Genomic DNA, 19,500 nt, shown 5'->3' on the forward strand with positions numbered 1-19,500 from the left:
ATGTCAGTGGAACCAAATCAAACTGTTGAACCAAATGGACTACACGAGCCATAGGGAAGAAAGAATGGAGCATCAGGAGGAAAGGTCCAGGGAAGGAGATAGGAGGTTGGCTATGGTGCCAAAGCTTCACGGAGTATAAATGTAGAAGAAGAGAGGGCTCTTTGCATGTGAGGAAGGATTGGTCACATGAGTAACGATTGCAGTATTGTGTTCAAACAACCTGCTAAATGGTAGCCCTCCCTAAGTAGCTCTCCCAGATTCCAGCAGTAACAATGGAGCGTACCAGGAAGAAGTCTCAAATTTCATCAAAACGAAATTTGTAACAAATACACCACAACCTAACATTTTTGGATTAACAGATTTATTTGAAACTGTACATGAGAATTTAGTGGATATGCATCACAGCTACATTTGAGGATACCAGATTTCTCCAATTAACTTGTCTACAAGACATACTTTGTCAAACAATGTGATCAGATTATCCCAAGTTAGTTACATGGCTATGGAAGAGAATCACACGTGATGCAAGAACAGTTAGAGCAAAGAGTAAGAACAAACTGGATTATTGTACACACTGGACCACTTTGGAAACATGAAATTCTTTCCAACAGAGCATGTCTATACAGCATCATTTGTAAAAATTTTGCAATAAGAGTCAGAATTATTCTTAAAAACAAAACAATGTTAGCCAAGTTATATCTGAAGCTATCCACTATGCTTATAAGGTAAAAACATAGGACTAACTGTTGAAAGTACTCTCCTTTCGTGCTAAACACATAGCAAAAGTACTTAAATTGAAATCAATGAGGGGTTTAAGCTGATATTTAAGTATTTCACTGACTAGGGCGGGAGTTAAGTATATGTGCTTAAGTACTTGCTTGAATCAGGGCCATATTCATTAAAGTATGTTGAGGAAAATATATACACTGTATAGATAGGAATATTTCTCCCACGTAATCCACTGTCAAGATGAAAGATAGTTCTGTGCTGGTGCATGCAAACAGGGTCTGACACTGTCCCCACGGATTTCACTAAAAGTAGGATTGAGCTTATGGTCATTTGAGAAGGAGGTTGGACTAGATGACCTCCTGAGGTCTCTTCCAAACCTGATATTCTAGGATTCTATGATTTAGATATGGCATTTCCTGTTAATAACTTTGATGGATGTATACAAATAAGCGTCAGTGACAATTCATCTTCACTGTACTCTTTGCCCCCACAATCATACATAATGATATACATCTATTTATAACAAGCATATTAGAATTCAATGTGCAATCCACAATACAAAGTTCTACATTTGAAACACTTGTCTCTTTTTAGTTCATTTCAAGCAAATTACAAAGAACTATGGAGTAGCATTATCATGCTACTGATTTATACACAGTACAGCATAAGACACTGGAAAAAAGCTACTGAGAAATATAAATATTCTGTTGGCCTCTAAAATTTATATTAGTTTTTGTCCATAAATTAATATTTGTGTGATTAAAAAAGAACAAACTTAACATTGTTGCCATTTATCTCATACCTATCTAAATACAAAAAGAAAACCTTCAATACAATCATCCTTGCCTCAAAACTAGTTAAAACTGTTTAAATAAGTCGGCTTGCCACAGCTATTAAATCCAGGTATTCAGACACCTGGTATGGAACATTCCCATCTGTTCAGAGGAATTTGAATTGTTAACATAACCCACTATATGATAGTGAACTAAATACTTTTGTTTCATAGAAACAACTCACATTTGCCTCCACAGGGCAAATGGTCTATTTACAGATACATTAGGACTGCCTAACTGACAGTGAGTGTACTGAACTCCAAGACACATGGAGTTTAATATGGTGAAGCTCTTTGCTGAACTGCCTTCCCCTTCAGGATACGCCGTATCTGAAGAAAAGAGAGACACCGATTAATATGCACCCTCCCATACTGAGATCTAAGAACTAAGATCAGCCTATCATTATCTACACTACTAGCCTTGTGACTCCCCGAGCAACTTAACTTTTAATTGCTTCAAGCTTTACGTTTAGCATGTAGCAATTAGAAGAGCATTGCAATGTGGGGAAAGGGCTATTGGAATAGTCAATTGCCCCATTCAGAATGGTCACACTATTCTGCTCTCTTAGGAAAGAAGACAGGGAGGGTCTCATCTTAATGTCAACTCAGAAATGTGTTGATAGTTAGGTCTCCCATCCAGGACCTCTAGAGAGGGAGGGCTTCTAAAGAACAGTTATTGATTTGTATCAGTTGCCAGCAAAAGGATGGAAAGAATTAGGAGGAGTTTTTACCTGTTCTCCTACAGGGCCATCAGGAACCAGGTGAACTGGTTGCTCATTCTCCAAGTTTCTAGCACTTGGATCAGCTCCCTTTCGCATCAGCAGACGAACTGCATCCAACTGACTCACCCGATACTGCAGGCTGGCAGCCACATGGAGTGCTGTGTTGCCATTGTAAGCCTAGTGAGGACGCGAGAGTAACACTATTAAGGATAGGAAAGTTTATGAACCACAGTCACACACAATGCCATTACCATACAACAACATTCTACTCTACTGCTGAATTCAAGATAGACACCATACCTTTGCGTTAACGAAAGAGAGGCAGTTGGGTAGATCCAAAAAGAAACGAATAAGCTCCAGATTGGCTTCTTCTGCTGCCAAATGCAGAGCCGAGCGACCACTTTTACCATCCTAACCAAAAAGAAAAAGCAAGCTTTCAGTATTACATGCTGGACATTTGGTGGTTCTACTGTGAGAGAACAAACATACATGGACATTTAAAACAAAGGGAAATAAAAGACATTTTCATGGGAAAAAGTACTTGCCTTTCCCACCCCACTGGTATTGTAATTCCATGAACTCACTGAAAATTAATCCAAATTAAAGCAGAGTTCATTCTTCTTAAAAGTAAATATTCTGATTTTACACACAATGGGCCAGACCCTCAGCTGGTGTTAACACAGGCAAAGTTCTACTGAAGGCAAGGGAGATATGCCAAATTTTCACCAGTTGACAAACTGGCCCACTATACACTTGAACTGGATACAGGATCAGCATTTAACTCAAATCCAAAATGTCAAGAACGGTGCAAAACTAGTACCTAGTTATTATGGATATATCAGACTGCTTCCAATGACTTTCCCTTTTCATAAAACAATTACCAGCACAGCAAAAATTAGTTCATCTAAAAATTAAGCTGTAACTCCCCTCTCCTAATATGTATCGTTTGTACTGTCTGACCTGAATAAATGTAATGTTCCTATTCCAATCACATAAATTAGATCCTACTGTGCTTTGATGCATTTTTTTTATTAGCTCTGCTTCATTTATAATAAGTGACTCTTTTCACTTGGAGACTTCTCTCCAAGACCAGTCAGTCCCCAGTTAAGGAATTATTGCTCTTACTTTTGCTTCAACAGAGGCTCCCATTTGGATCAGAGCTTTGATGGTGTCCACCAGACTCTTGTTTTTCAACAGAAGCTCTTGGACTTCAGGAGAGTGCGGCGGCTGACTGTTCCGGAGTTCGTGCACCACAGCGTTATGGGCCAGCACTGCACAGTGCAAAGCCGTGAACCCTTACAATTAAAAAAAAATTCAATGAGTAAACAGTAAAGAACCACTGGACAGGTGGCTTGTTTCAAAGGGGGCTCCCTTCCGTGGTTCCAGTTTTCTGACTAACACCAGATGTCCCTGTGCTGCTCTACGTTTGTAATGTCAAGAGTTAAACAGTAACGTGTTCTCAGCAGGTGAGTAATAGAAGAACTGATTTTCAGAAGACTGTTATAACAGTTTAGTGTAAAGTATATATTAACAGAGCAAGTTTCAATTTAAACAGCTTTCAGCTGAATTGATGGTTAATTCCTTTGCTCTGTATTCCTTATTCTTTCCTCAATGCTCAGACACACCAGTGATTAGATTAAAACGTACATCTGTCTAGTTCTAAACATTTATCCACCAGAGTTAATTCTTTTCCTACAAAATGTGGAAGTCGTGCAGAATCCAAGAAAGTAAGTTCTTCATAGAAACGAATGTAGTTTCTACTTGCTTAGGAAAACCTAGCTGATGTGCCAATTGCAATTATTTTCAGTTGGGAAAGAAACATCTGACATGCCTAGCTGTATTGCTTTTTGCCCAGTGTAGCATGTGTGTTGGCGGCTACAAAATACAACAATACCCAGCAACTCTGGATTAAAAACAAAAAAACTCATAGCTGCTCACCGTCATAGTTTGTCGCCTCAAGGTCCACATACTGAGTACTTCCAATGGCTCCCTTCTGGATTGCCTGCAAAAGTGGGGATGAAGTACTCATTAGTTCAATCCAAAAGACATATTGGTAATTAAAGCATTTATGACACCTAGCTATAATAAATAGTGTGTTGGGAATAAAAAAAGGAAATGATCATAATATTAAAGGAGAATACTCTTTTTTTTTTAAATAAAGGTACAACAGGATTCTACAGTAATGGCCTAATATACTGTAGATCTTAGAGCAAGCTGCAGGTTTTAGGCCATTAGTGTAAGGGATATATTTATAAAAGCTTGGCAGCACAGAGGACTGTTTTCAGAAGCTTCTGGAAAGGGTCATAGAAGAATGTAAAGCTATTAGGGATACGGAGGAAGGCAAAGGGAAAAGCTTCACAGCCTTTATGACTCTTACCTGAAGGACTTGGGAATGCCCCTTCTCAGCACAAACATGCAATGGCGTTCTACCCCAGCAGTCTGTGGTGTTCACTTGGGCCCCCAGGCTAACCAGGTCCTGAACAATAAGATGCTGATTGGCTGCCACGGCCACCTGAAAGGCACTCTGCAAATATTGAGAAACAAAGTTAACATATTAGTCAGCTGTTATCTACCAGGAAATGGGGACTAAAAATATTCCCAATACAAAAACTATTAATAAAGCAATACTTATGGACACCGGGAAACTCGGACAAATAACTCCAAGAACATAATCTTACTGATTCTGGGTAATCCACTAAACTGATGACAGCCCAAGGTGGCATGCAGGCTCAACCTCAGGTTGAATACTAACAAGCATTCCACCACACTTGGCTTACGGTTTGGAAATGTACAGCATTTGGAAGGACATAAAAAGAGTCTGGGACATGGAGAACCTCACCTGGCCATTGTGTTCTTTAATATCCAACATGTGCAGAGCAGCCATCTTTCTAGCAAGAACATAGGAAAGAGCCCGTCGACCCTGGGCAACAGCAATGTGAAGGAACCTGCAGGGAAGGACACAAATAAATACAGAAAGTTACAATTTAACTGTGCAAATGGGGGACGTACCATTAGAGAAATACAAGTGCAAGGTATACAAGCTGCAAGCATTCCACATTCAATGATGGCATGAAATTTGTGCTTTCCGTTTTATGTAAGCACTGATCTACACCAGAATCTATTACAGTGAAATCATATGTAATACTGGGTACCAGCAATATTACTGTACCACCTTTATTTGATAGGAGCAGCCATCACATTCTTAATATGCACCCACTGCTAATACATGAAAGCCCATTCCAACTGAACAATCCACGGAATCAAGCATAAACAATCCACACATTTCTAATTTAGCAGTGGTAAAATAAACAATACTCACGTGTCCCCATCTGAGTCTTTTGCAAGGATCTGCTCTTGAGAGATGCTGGCCAGTTTGTTTTCTTCCTGTTCCACTTGCCACTGAAAGAATGACTTGCCTAGTTGTGTTGTGTTTCTGACAATACCTTGGTGTTGTAGAGAGACATTCAGAGTAGTCAGAGATGAATTGTGTCCATCGAGCATACGACAGCTGTTATTTGGTACTAGGCTGAAATTCTGAGTGTGGGCGTTGACATCAGACTGCTGATGGGCAGGGGCTAGAGGCTGAAGTATATTCTCTGAGTGTTCAGAATCATTCAAGAGAGATTCAAAACTTTGGGTTGGGCAATACTGCAGTTCGTGGCTTTCAAAGATATTCTGTTGGTAGGCAGGGGACTGGTCATTGCCAGAAAATGGCCTGTATTCCAGTAATGAATCCTGAGTATATTTCTGTGGCAAATCCTGAGTCTGTGAAGAAGAAAACTGGTAATTCTGGGGTGGATCCAGCATTTGTTGGGGACTATTGGCTTGGAAGGCTTGGTACTTCTCAGACGGGGAGAAAGCCTGTGCCCCTTGGATATCCTGATATCGGTCCCCTGGTGAGTTATGGTTAGATATGGTGTGCAGCCAGCTGACCTGCACTGTGTTCAGAGAAACAGGATTCGACTCATTCTTAATATTTATAATATTTTGAAGCAGGTCAGAACCGTTATGTTTTGGTTCATTTTTATGGGCATCCTCCATGTTATCCATAGAGGTTGGTGTTTGTGGTGGTGTCTGGAGAAAAATTAAAACAAAAAATGTAGAAGAATTATTTAGCTGACTGTTTCCTATTACACAAACCAAGTGGAAAAATAATTTAATGTTAAATATTATAGAAGTATGTACCAAGAGGTGAGAGTGGAACGTAGCTGGTCTTTTGTAACTGGGTCCATCAGAGAGAGACTCATGAGCCTCTCTTTTACCACTATGAGCGAGTATGTTCTTCAACTCTGTTCAAAGAAAATGCATTTACAATCATTTTTAGGTTACTCTTGCAATCTACTTCACAAATGTTCCAAAATATTTATACAGGTATTGCACAGAGGCATACAAAAGTAAGAACACTTATACCTGTTAACTGTTCGTAGTTCATCAATCCTGCTTGCGCCTATGTAGAAAATAAATACATTATTTTAAAAAAAGCCAAAACCGATTTAAAAGCAGCTCTTTAAATAATAAAAAAAAAAAAAGAAAAAAATGCAAACACTAACTATCCCCCCTGTCCCTTAAAGCAGCCCTAATAGGTGATGGCCTGACCATATTTTAATCTCCATCAGATTGGATGAAGAAAAAAAATCCTTTGTTTTTAAGCCTACTCTTACGAAAGAGTTCTACAGAAATTTTAGAGAAAATTATAACCTTTCTACAGGATTTTTGAACCATCTTATAGAATGGTAACAATTATATCCAGGCTACAGAATCTGATAGGGTGGTTCAAAAAAACCTACACATTTATTAAATTCCATAGGATCTTAGAGAAAATTCCATGGAAACCTATCAGCTTCATCCCTATTAAATTCTATTCAATTCATTTAATTCAATTCATTTAATAATTTAAATTCAATTTTCCATAAGAGAATTGCTCCTGAAGACTCTTACGGGATGTCCACAAGAAACAAAAAACAAAACAAAACAAAATCAAGACCCCCTTCTAAAGTACTCCTCTCTCTGGGCTTCCCAACATGTCTCATTTCCTCTGTTTTCCGTTTATTAGATTGCAGGCTCCTCAGGGAACACACCACCCACCCACCTTCACTCTTGAGTCCTGTATAGCACTGAGCAGGCTAACAGCTCTGACAAGCAATTGAGTAATAGTTCCCTTCTCAGAATGCCACACCCCTCAACCCTTTCCAGAATTCTATCAGACTGCACAGTGAGTTTTCATAGTTTCAAATATAAGTGTGTGTTTATGTACGCTCCATTTGGAAAATATAGTTTAGTAAGCAAAAAAGACTTTCAAAATGTGTTTCTTTTAGCAAGCACAGTGAAACCACCTGCTGGCTTCTTCCCAATTACCTCCCAACCACAACCTCTTCCCTTTTCCTATTTTGGGAAAGAAAAGTACCTCTGCTCATATGGACATCAGCAAGGAGCCAAATTTGGTTTTAGTGTTATTAAGTGGTGCATCTCCTCATTCAGAGCTGAACTCATTTACGCCCGAGCTGAATTTGACCCATACCATGAAAAATACTGAATTACCTTGAATTCATCAGCAACATGGCCTAAGGACATCTGTTTATTGCTTCTAATGTGCAATAGGAGCTCCTTCACTGAATTTTTCACACGAACCCCTTGGAAAGGTCCTCTGTGCTGCTTGCCTCCCCCCATGTGGCGTTCAGCTGTTGAGACACAAAACAAAAACAAAATTAATGCATCGGCACAATCCTGACCCAAGGAGACAAATCAAGAAACAACTGTGGAAAAGTAACTTGAAACTCTGCTTTCAACTGAAAATGCAGACAGTCCTTTGACATGAAAATATATTGCACAGAACCTTGCCAGCCAGTGTTTCGGAAGAATATAACCTGCTGGAATTTTATTTCTCTTGAGTCTTATTCTCAACAACTCTTATTGGTTAACAAGCTGGAAATAACATAACACATCAGCATCATAGTGGCTAGACGCCCCAGTCACAGAGCAGGACCCCACTCATAGGTACTGTACAAACACAGGAACAACAAAAAAAACCCTGTCCTCTACCCCAAACTATTACATTTTAAAAAATATTAGATGTCAAAATGCTACAGGGGTTTGTATAATAATTTTCAGAATTACTTGTGTTTGTTATCTCCATAGTGACTGAAACTGCTGCTTTAAGAAAGAAAACTTGCTTTGTTAGAAGTACAATACAACTGTGACACTCCCTGCCTGACCTCTTCTGTCTCACATCCTCTTTAAAATTAAATCACTTTTCAACCTACAAAAACAGAAGTGGAAGACAGGAAATGATGACCTAAGGCATTCGACTTGCAAAAGGAAATTATGTGATCTGATAAGGAAAGTACAGAGGCTAGTATATAAAAATTTATATATACACTGAAATCTTAACTGGAGATCAGAGTTCAGGTTCCAAATTTCCCTGGCCAGCAGGAGCTGGGATTTCTGTCTGGGAAAGAGGAAATAAAGGGCTTGAGTCAAAGACCACTGATGTCAAGTAGGAGGAGTCTCTCTACGGTCTTCAAAGCACCTCATCCCAGCAAACAGTCCAACAGCCCCAGCTTTCCTTAGCCAGAGGACTAGCCAGAAGCAGGGCCTTTGAGTGGAGGTATGAAGTGGAAAATAGGCTGACAGATTTTTTGTTTGTAAAAAGACAATACAAACAAGATTATTAAGATCATGCTTATATGGTTAAAAGTGTTTTCAACAAAAAAAACTTACAGAAAATAAATCCAACCAGACAAAAAACAAACCGGGGGGGCAGGGGGTGTTTAAGATTATTTGGGGAGGGAGGAAGGACATAATGCAAATATATCAAATAGTTATAGAGTGCTACATTAAAACGGAGGAGCATACATTTTCAAGGACTTGTTTTAAATAAACCACTGTACATAAAAGGCTGTTTCCAGATTGTACTGACATCCCAATACACACAGCGCCTAGTGCTAGCTTTTGATAGCCCTTACTCCACAAGCAGAATTCCACTGAAGTCAATGGGATTACTTGTGGAGTAAGGTGCTACTTACCATGAGTAAAGGGTATTAGAGTCTGGCCCTTCGGGCCTCATCCTGCAAGGTGCTAAGCACTTACTATGAAGCGCCGAGTGCCCTCCCCGCCTAATGAGCAAAGGGCGTTGAGGGCGCTCTGCTGAGCTCACAGGATTTTGTCCTGTAAAAGATGCGCTAGACGAGAGGATGAATCATCCAGTGCAAAATACAGTTTCTTCCCCATTTGAAAGTTAGTTTCTTCCTAGCCTATTTTCAATTCTCAGTTATGAATTCCTAACCATTCTTTTTCAAAATATCCCTTGTTGTAACCAACTTGCCTTATACAATGGTTATGCCTCCCCCTCCCCTCCTCACTTCAATATACAAGTCAAAAATTATTAAGGGGCAGCAAAGGAAAAAAGGCCGCAATAGCACAAGGCCACGACTTGCAACTAGTTACACATGGTCTTATACCCATCACAACTTCCTACATCTTTGGCACCTAGGTGCTAGATAAACACAAGGCATTTTAAGGGAGCATGAGCCTCTTCCATCAGAAGATGAAACAGGCCGCAGAAGACGCCTGGGAGGTAAGCAAGCGTTAAAGCAGCCCGCTTTACTTTGAGGCTGCGCTTTTCCCCTCGGAAGATCCACTGCCTCAGCACAGCCGTGCGGCCAGCACAGTCCCCTCGCACGCAGCCACCTCTGGGGCAGAGGCGGGCAGCAGAGGACGGCACAGCGCGGGGAGCACCCCAGCCGCACGCCCGGCTCGGCTGATCGCGGGCCCGCCCCCGCAGCGCCAGGGTAAAGGCCGAGGCTCGGCTTTGCCGCCGAGGGGGCCCCCGCGTTAGGCGCTAAAGGCCCAGGCTCGCAGGAGACCAAAACACCGGCCCCTGCCGCCCGGGGAGGGCTGCGACAGCGCGGGTCTCTCCGCCTGGCGCGTCGGGCGGCGCGTACCTTGCAGGGCTTGGCGGGCGCCGTCCAGGGAGTCCCTCCTCCGGCCGCCGCCGCTGCTGCCGCCGCTGCTGACCGACAGCTCCGAGTCGGAGCCGGGCGACCCCGGGGCGGAGTGCGCCGGCGAGCAGCTGCCATCGCTGGAGTAGGGGGAGGCGCTATAGAAATAGGCCAGGTTGAGGGGGCTGCTCATGGAGCCGGAGTCGCCGTCGGCCGGCGTCTCCCGGGTGCTGTCCACGATCATATTCCGCGGGGCGGGAAGCAGCTGCCAGCGCAGGCCGGGCGGGCTGAGCGAGAGAAGTGGGAGGCGGCGGGGGAGGCAGCGGGTCTAATATAGCCGCCCCGCCCCGGCGAGGAGCGGGCGGCGGGGCAGCAGCAGCGGGCGGGCAGGCCATTGGCCGGGGCCGGGCGTGATGCGCTGCCCAGGGCGGGAGTTCCAGTAAATGCCCGGGATTGGGCAACACCCCGCCGGCTCCGGGGCCTGGCGGGTTTCCGAGCTTCGGCGGGTGAATCATTAGCCCGAAGCAGCGCCACCCCGCTCCCCCCGCACCGCTCCTCCAGCCGGTGTTTGTCCCTCGCTGGTACATTCTCGTGCTGGGTGGAGACAACCCGGGCTGCTGGGCTGAGGCAGTGAGGGCGTGATGATCGCCCTGTCCCTCTCGTGTGGACCGCAGCAACCCCGTGAGTCACTGGCTTGGGGGAGCTTTGACTGTTGACCAGCTGCCAGGGCGCTGGGTACCACATAAAGATAGATAAACAAACTGGGGAAGGCGGAGGAATTACTGTGTATTACCCCGATTTTCTTTTCACTATCAGGTGAAAGAGGAGGGTTGTTTGCAATGACCTATTTATTTAATCTATACGTTCAAATCTGACCAGCTGTAGAAAAATGAAAAGGAGTACTTGTGGCACCTTAGAGACTAACCAATTTATTTGAGCATAAGCTTTCGTGAGCTACAGCTCACTTCATCGGATGCATACTGTGGAAAGTATAGAAGATCTTTTTAAAGCATGAAAAAATGGGTGTTTACCACTACAAAAGGTTTTCTCTCCCCCCACCCCACTCTCCTGCTGGTAATAGCTTATCTAAAGTGATCACTCTCCTTACAATGTGTATGATAATCAAGGTGGGCCATTTCCAGCACAAAATTATCATACACATTGTAAGGAGAGTGATCACTTTAGATAAGCTATTACCAACAGGAGAGTGGGTTTGTGGGGGGAGGGGTGAGAAAACCTGGATTTGTGCTGGAAATGGCCCAACTTGATTATCATACACATTGTAAGGAGAGTGATCACTTTAGATAAGCTATTACCAGCAGGGTAGGGGTAGGGGGAGAGAAAACCTTTTGTAGCGGTAAACACCCATTTTTTCATGCTTTGTGTGTATAAAAAGATCTTCTATATTTTCCACAGTATGCATCTGATGAAGTGAGCTGCAGCTCACGAAAGCTTCTGCTCAAATAAATTGGTTAGTCTCTAAGGTGCCACAAGTACTCCTTTTCTTTTTGCGAATACAGACTAACACGGCTGTTACTCTGAAACCTGTAGAAAAATGTGCATTGTAAACTAGGAAACAAGAACAGCTACCATGCAAACTTTTCACACCACTGTCAGAAACACAGTAGTCAATTAAAGCTTAAAATTCACGTATTTCCACGAGCCGTCTTATCATGTGTGAGCATTCTTATTGACTGCAGTAGGTCATGGGTTTGCAAAAGCAGGTCATAGATTTTATAGACGCAGTAAAATGATTTTTCTCCCTTCCTGAACCATGTACAATTCAACAGCACACTCAATAATGCTGTACTGATAGCAAGTAGCTATTGTCACTATTTCTTAGGCCTGGTCAACACTTAAACTTTAGGTCAACATAGCTATTGTGCTTAGAGGTTGAAAAATCCACACACTTGAAGGCTGTAGCTATGTCAATCTAACTCCCAGTGTAGACATAGCTTGTTCAATGGAAGAATGCTTTGCTTGACCTAGTTACCATAGCTCAGGGAGGTAGTGTTCCTACAGCAATGGAAAAGCCCTGTTTCCAAGGCTGCATCTACAACGCCGCAGCTATGCCACTATAGTCTCCATAGCATAGACGTAACTTACTACAACAGCATGTGAGATCCTTTCATCCCAAACTACTCATTTCACACTTGCTCTTTGATAAATGACTCACTAAGATAGTTTTCTGAAAACTGCTCAGACTGATCAAACTTTACATATCTATAGCTACCCTACACCAAAAGCTCAATATTGTACTTAGTACTGGAGCGTTACCTAGTTCTTTAGTAGTGAGGTGTGGGTGGGTGTTTTAACTATTGTTGCAAACGGGTTTCCCTTCTCTTAACAAACACACAGTAGTTTACATGTGAGGAGTATATAAGCCAAATAATTAGATCATGTTGCAATTATCAGTAACATTCTCATTAAAATGTCAAGATTAATTTAAAAAAACCCTTTCACACAAAATCAAATTCATTATGTTATTTGTATTGTGGAAGCTCCCAATGGTTCCAGTCAAAATCATGGCCCCATTTTGCTAAGCGCTATAAAAACACATAGGAAGAGAAGAGCAGTGCCCTGAATATTACCTTGGGAAGTGGTTCTAAACCTACAGCCCATGGGCCGCTTGTGGCCCAATCAGCACACTGCTGCAGCCCGTGTGACATCCTAAGGTCTTTCTAATTCCACTGAGCTCTGTAAATACAAACCCTTTCTATAACACGTACCCCCATTTATTGCACAGGAGCCACTCGCTGGCTCAAAGCAACCTTACAAGGGTGTTGTCATTTCCCAGTAACTTCCACATACATAAAATGATTGTTATGTTGTCACATTTAGGTATTAAAACCATAATGCTAAAGGTCTTGAACATCAAGCAGGGTCTCTGGTGGCTCCACTGGCGAAGACGCCAATAAACATGTCCAGTATTGGAAATTCCTCCTCGGGTAGAGGACACGATAGTGGCACAAAGAGGCTGGACTATCTACTCCTCTGAGGGACCAACATAGAGAAAGCACAGTCAAAAATGAGAGAGGCACTAGAAGGAGCATGCCAGAGAAGTCCAGTGGATTCAATAATTCACCACATGCCACTACCAGCCTCCCCTCGTGGGGCCATAACAGCACATTAATGCAACAATACCCACAGCTCCACAGGGCAGGTGTAAATTAGGGTCTGAATATTAGACCCAGCTCAAATACAATCAAATAGATTTGTACCACCTTCATTTTCTGTTACTGTGTGTAACAAACTCTCAGGCAGTGGATAGCTTCCCCATTATAGAACCTCACATGGGCTCATTTACTCATCAGTTATAATAGGCTGTCAATATGAAGTGCTGGTCAAAAAAAATACCACTGACCCAGGACAGCAAGAGCCAATGTTGTTTTTCTGAACAAGTCATGAGGTTATGCAGTGTACCATTAATGCCAACTAGTGGCCAAATTTGGAAACAAACATTTTGCTGAAACATTGCTTTAATAAACAAATTCACTAGTAAATACCTACACTTACTTCTATAATATTTGGGCACCCTACAAAATTAAGAAGTGCATTATTATCCCATTTAAAAAATATGACTCTTCTCCCCTCTCTCACTTTAAACTGCTGTCTTATACTAGTCAAATATTGGTGGACATAAGATATATCAATCTGGTTTTACCTTGACGAGATGTTCCTGATCACTGAAACTACTTAGACATGTAACAATTAACCAGTTAGCTTAATCATAGTTACATGTCTCAGCACCACAGTACTCTTTAATAATGACAGTATGAATTCAGTTTAAGAGACATGATTTTGCCAGCCAGCTTTTTGAACCGGCACTATTTTATTCTTCATAACACAGATTCAAAAACATTTGAAACACTACAGAGCAACAATGTAGAGGCAGAATCTGGCCCCTGCTCCCAGAAAGGGAATGTAAAGAGGTCACAACCACCATTAGCGGAATATCCTCTGCAAGGAATGACATAGCACTGATGTATATGGGCCTATGCTGCCTGCAGCATGGAGAAGTACAGGAGCTTATGGTAGGGGTTCATGGCGGAATGGCTGGAGAAGTGCTCTTTGCTCTGGCAAATCTGGGCTGCAGAGCAGCATGTAAGTGGCTGCTCAAGACTCCTGTAAGTTAGAGCAGTGTCTGGGGTTGCTCTAACTCACACTGGAAACTGCCCCAGACCCCAGAATCCAAGAGGCACACAAAAAAGAATCGAGGAACCTTTGCCCTGTCCCTCCTGGCCATCATGCCCTGTGCTTTACCTCCCAAGAGCTTATAAATTTTAGATTCATATACACCAGTAAACTATGAACTGTTAGTGATAAGATTCCTTCATCAACATATTTCTGGGATGGGATCACTAGAACATTGCCTAAGTTGTCTAAGGTGAAAACAAATGTTACAATTGACAAACGTATTCCATTATCTAGGCAAATATTTGCTGTACTAAGGCTCCTGATGTCAATGCTCTTTACACTAGAATAAGTATATTTAGCCTGGCACAGCAAGCTCTTGGGTCAATTTATACAAATACAGCTGCCACACCCTTGTGTGCTGGAAGGATTTCTAAATAGCACTCCAAAATATAGTCCAACGTAACATTGTACTTGTCTTTTGAACAGTATCACAGCATTTGGAGGCTAAAGCATAATGATTATTTTCTCTTCAGAGACTACTCAGAAGCAGTAGATAAGTTGGCTTTAAGTTTGAACAAGGAGACTGAACAGCTCAGTGGATTGGAAATGGGATGTGACACCTTTTGCTTCTAAAATCCAGCGTGGGGAACCTTGTATTGCTTCTGACTTCATTATAGTTGTTCTGATCCCTTTTTTGTGGATGGTGGTTTTCGGGGGTGTCAGCCTAGAACTACATTGACTAGAGATTGTGTTTGTGTGTGTTTTATGCTCATACATAATTCTTCATGTTAAAAGGAAAACTGGGAGCGCTCATACACAGTAAATATTTTAGGATCCGAACCTGTTAGGTACAGAATGACCTTAATACCCCTTTTTTCTTCATTGGGAGCTGAGGGTGCTCAGCACCTCGTGGGATCAGGCCCCTACTCAGGGCAAAAATGAAATAAGGTTGGCCTCTCTCAGACTGTGGGCAAAACAGAGCCAAGATCAGTAGGGAGGAGAAACATCAGGGCTCCCATGCATTATGAAACTGCCTCTCAGCTGATCTGAATTCTTTGTAAGTAATGCTTTCCCATATGCAATTTCTCCATACCCCTTATTCGCTGTTAGCACTCCTCCACATACAAACTGCTGTAGGTGATCATCATTTTTTATTAGGTTCCCACTCTCATTTCTACTGTAAGGGCCTCAGGGCAGGGACTGGTCTCTAAAGCAACACGCACACCAAACACCATAATGTATACATAATTAATAAGCAAAACGCAGATTTCCCCATGACAAAGGGCAATGTCACATCACCCGGAACGGCTATCTTGTTCACTAATGTGGGACACATACCACATGTGGCTGAATGTTTTGCTCACTGATTCTTACCATAGGATTCCACTTGGAATGAATATTAAGGCTAGGATTTGTAAACACGGCCTTGGTGTTCCAGAACACACATTTTAATTTGTTACATCCACTTATTTTGTCTTAGGAACACACAAACACTTCACTCACCATTGAAATTAAGTCACCTTATGGAGTGGGCTGCAGCAGCTGTTTAACAAAGCACAGTATCACCATTCAACAGGCTAGGACTGGAAGAGGGGAAAAAATCTTTATCCAGTTGAAATGACATGGAGAATTTAGACAGGCAGAATTAGCTACCCAAACTGGAATATGGTGAGAACCCTAAGTTTCCAGTCTCACAACCCATATGCACTGCATTGCTTTGGTGTAATAGATGTAAAGCTTATGCTCAAATAAATTGGTTAGTCTCTAAGGTGCCACAAGTACTCCTTTTCTTTAAGGAGGAAGTCTTTCTTCTAAGGGCCTGATCCAAAGCCTACTGAATTCAGAGAACTCCTGAGATTCAGTTGGCCATCTTTCATCTATTAGTCAGCATGAAATTCAAGAAGCAAGAAATTTTATCATACCAAAGCACCTAAACCAATGCCAGTGAACAGACAAAATTTTGCCTTAGCGAGGAAAGTGTCAAACAGTGTGGTTAAAAGTTACAAAATACTGGCATAAACTGTATGTCTTGGGACCAATTTTTCCCTCAATTAAATTTGTGCAATCCTCATCCACTGGACAGCACCAGTCTATCTGAGGGCACAATTTGACCCATATGTACAGTTATGATAGTCAACTTCATAGGTGGGGCCTCACAAAAGATATTAACAGTATCTCTGCCCTCTTCTTCTTCTATTGTTTTATGAGAACAATAAAAACACTTAAAGAACAAGTGTTATATATTTAAAAGGAGTCATAGTCATGGATAACAACAAATTACAGCAATATATCAACCCTATATAATTCAGCTTACAATTTCAGGACTCTTGGAAATAAGCCGCATGACGCAGGTTAATGGTGAACAAAAGTCTGTTCCCAAATCATTGGGTGGGGGGTTGGCTTGCGGGGGGAAAGAGCTCTCAGTTCCAGCATTCTGTTCTTCCTCTAGACAAGAAAACTCGCATCTGGTGAAGACGCGATAAATTGACCGCCGAGCGCTCTCCCGTCAACTCCAGTACTCCACCGGAACGAGAAGTGTATGCGAAGTCAATGGGGGAGCATCAGCAGTCGACCTACCGCAGTGAAGACACCGCGGTAAGTAGCTCTAAGTATGTTGACTTCAGCTACGCTATCTTCGTAGCTGAAGTTGCGTAACTTAGACCGACTTAGCTCGTGCACCCCCACCCGCAGTGTAGACCAGGCCTGAGCTGGGAATACAAAATATCTAAATCCAGATCCATCATGCAGATGTGATTGCAGAATTTTGCTTTGCAGGAGCCAGGCCATGGGCAAAGTTGGATTCACATCTCCTGCTCACTATGATTGCCCTTTTCATTACAGTCCCTTAAAAAGGGGCTCAGGACACACACAATTTTAACCTCCACCACCTACACTTGCTTACGCAGCAGTGATATGCTGAGGTTAGTCTCAGGAATTCGGGGAGGTCTGATAGGAACACAGAATCAAGAGTAACACTCCTCCTTTTGTGCACTTCTTGTAAGCATGAAGCAAAATGTAACGCCTTCTGCAAAGAAAACCAGTAAACTAATAACCAAAAAGAAAAAGGGTGTCTGTCTTGATTTACGAGTTTCAGTTTGAGCAGAAAGATGCCCTAATTTTAAGTGTTCCTAGGTGACTTTTGCCCTTTGTTATTTGGCTTCATGAAATGGTAACCTAAGACTTCAGGACATCGTGCTTGGTTTGCTCTGCCACACAATGACAAGTAAGCTGTGACATACAGGAAGAATATATCCTGTCCATGCCTGTCACCAAGGTATCCAATCCCCGAACAACAACTCCAGGTAGCAGAACTACGTCCAAAGAGGTTTCAGCTCTCTCCAGAATCCAGACCATGTTTTGTCCTTTACAAGAGTCACTTTGCCCAATTCTGTCACACATTCCCTCACCTTCTGATAAGATGTGTGATACAATGAAATAGGATGCTATGTAAGAGTCAATACTTTTCATTAAGTGATAAGCCAGAGAAGCGCCTACTGGCCAATAAACTTTGTTTCAGTCCCATAATAAATTTCCATTCATGATAAATATTTATTTCCCTTCTTTATATGTATTTGTCTACATTCTGTATTATGTATTATGACTTGCTACTCACTTTAGATTGCAGCTGTGTTGCTTCCACTCTGTCCTCCTGCAGTTCATTGATAAATCACAAACGAAAATATATTGTAGTGTAGCCAAAGCTACTAGAAACACCTGCTTCCTAAAACAGATGCCTCAACTAATACTCTAAGCTTCTAAGCTTCTCTGCTTCTTCCATCATCCATTTTCACACAAGCCATGATAGTTACCAAAGGGGCTTTCGGGTAGGATTTTCAAAAGCACCTAAGTATTTTAGGAACACGAGTCTCAGTGAAAATCAATGGGATTGTGCTCCTAAATTACTTCGGTGCTCTTTAAAATCCCACTCTTCACTTAAGCTCCTTCACTCCTGATTGTCATCTGTTAACATTAGCCAAAATCAAACATTTTAATCTACCTGGTATTCCACTACAGAAATAACTGGACAATGATAGCACAAGCAATTTCCAAGGCTGTCCAAAGGGAGAAAAATACAGTTATACGCTTACTATTACGATTTTTAAATTATAAAAGTAAAGAATAAAATTATATTGTACCTTCATGTCTGTAGAGCGATTTAGATATATACAAAATAAGCAATTACTTTGTTCCCCACTGGTAACCGATCCTCAATAATTATCTGTGATAGAGAGAAAAGGATAGAGCAGTTTCCTCCGAGATGTAATAATGAGGAACTGAGAAGCAGCAGCAGCAGCAGCAGCAGCAAGGAAAGTCCCCCCCTCCAGACACACACAAGCCCTACTCACGCTGACCCTGTAACCAAAAGAGAAGAGACCTGACTCTATTTACATACAGATCTGGTGTAACCGACGAGGGTCTTTTTGTTGCCGTGATTCAGACCCCAGTTATCTTTTGCAATGGTTAACAGGAGGCGGGAGATGGGAGAATGCTGTGACATGCGAGAGGAAGTTGGGGTGGAGAGGGACGAGCGCGGCTACTTGGACTTTTTCGGCACTGTGGAAATTCCCAAGCAGGGTGAGTGTCTCAGGGACATTCCCCTGTCTGAAGGGCATGCTGGAAAACCCGGACTGGCACGTTGGTGCTGAAGAGGATTGAGAGGCTCCACAGCAGGGCCTAGGTCATTGTTTATTGTTGTTGCAGGGTCAGATTACACTTCACTGGGAAATATTATTTAAAAAGGTCAATTCAAAACGTTGCAACTCAGAGAGCAGGCAGGATTTCTGTCGTGGTGCAAATTAAAGTCAGCTCCGTAGGCCACGCTTTGTTTTTAATGTTGCTTCTGCAGCACTTAATTTGGTTTTTTTAAAGGCTGGATGCTATCCCACAGGTAATCAAGAAATGTTTTGCCTTTCTTTCCTTTTCTTACAAGACATTTGCGTCTCTGTTGCAAACGTGTTACAGTACTACTGCATAATCACCTGCCTTTTGGCAACACTACTACGAAACGCGTACATAGGCACCACATACTGCTCTGTGCACATTAACAAAGCTGTACAGCCGTGAGACACATTGGCCAAATGCATACCCGTGGTCATTCCTTTGACTGCAGAGAAATTACACCAGGGATGAATCTGCCCCAGTG

At 42.2% G+C, this 19,500-nt stretch overlaps 1 protein-coding gene across 2 annotated transcripts; it reads right to left on the bottom strand.

The window, feature by feature from the left end:
- Positions 1–344: 344 nt before the first annotated feature.
- NFKBIZ (NFKB inhibitor zeta) lies at positions 345–18,678 on the bottom strand. 2 transcript variants are annotated; one of them, XM_043538545.1, is made up of 12 exons: positions 18,494–18,678; positions 7,822–7,961; positions 6,694–6,730; positions 6,469–6,572; positions 5,603–6,357; positions 5,123–5,228; positions 4,661–4,807; positions 4,222–4,285; positions 3,409–3,578; positions 2,584–2,694; positions 2,293–2,460; positions 345–1,891 (listed from the first exon to the last, which is right to left on the bottom strand). In XM_043538545.1, the coding sequence occupies exons 2-12, from the start codon at positions 7,948–7,950 to the stop codon at positions 1,838–1,840; spliced, it is 1,845 nt and encodes a 614-aa protein (XP_043394480.1). In that variant the 5' UTR covers positions 7,951–7,961; positions 18,494–18,678; the 3' UTR covers positions 345–1,837. The 2 variants fall into 2 exon arrangements, with proteins under 2 accessions (XP_043394480.1, XP_037763741.1); XM_037907813.2 differs by lacking the exon at positions 18,494–18,678 and adding an exon at positions 10,224–10,531.
- Positions 18,679–19,500: the final 822 nt, after the last annotated feature.

This window comes from Chelonia mydas, chromosome 1 (assembly GCF_015237465.2).
Source record: "Chelonia mydas isolate rCheMyd1 chromosome 1, rCheMyd1.pri.v2, whole genome shotgun sequence".
NCBI lineage: Eukaryota > Metazoa > Chordata > Testudines > Cheloniidae > Chelonia > Chelonia mydas.

What these genes read in the sequence shown, in the direction of transcription:
- NFKBIZ (XM_037907813.2), bottom strand. Translation starts at nt 10,464, where the DNA reads ATGATCGTGGACAGCACCCGGGAGACGCCGGCCGACGGCGACTCCGGC. An exon ending in AAAGACTCAGATGGGGACAC is followed by an intron (nt 5,229 to 5,602) that starts GTGAGTATTGTT and finishes CCTTCCCTGCAG; the next exon opens with GTTCCTTCACATTGCTGTTG. An exon ending in TGAGGCGACAAACTATGACG is followed by an intron (nt 3,579 to 4,221) that starts GTGAGCAGCTAT and finishes TTTAATTGTAAG; the next exon opens with GGTTCACGGCTTTGCACTGT.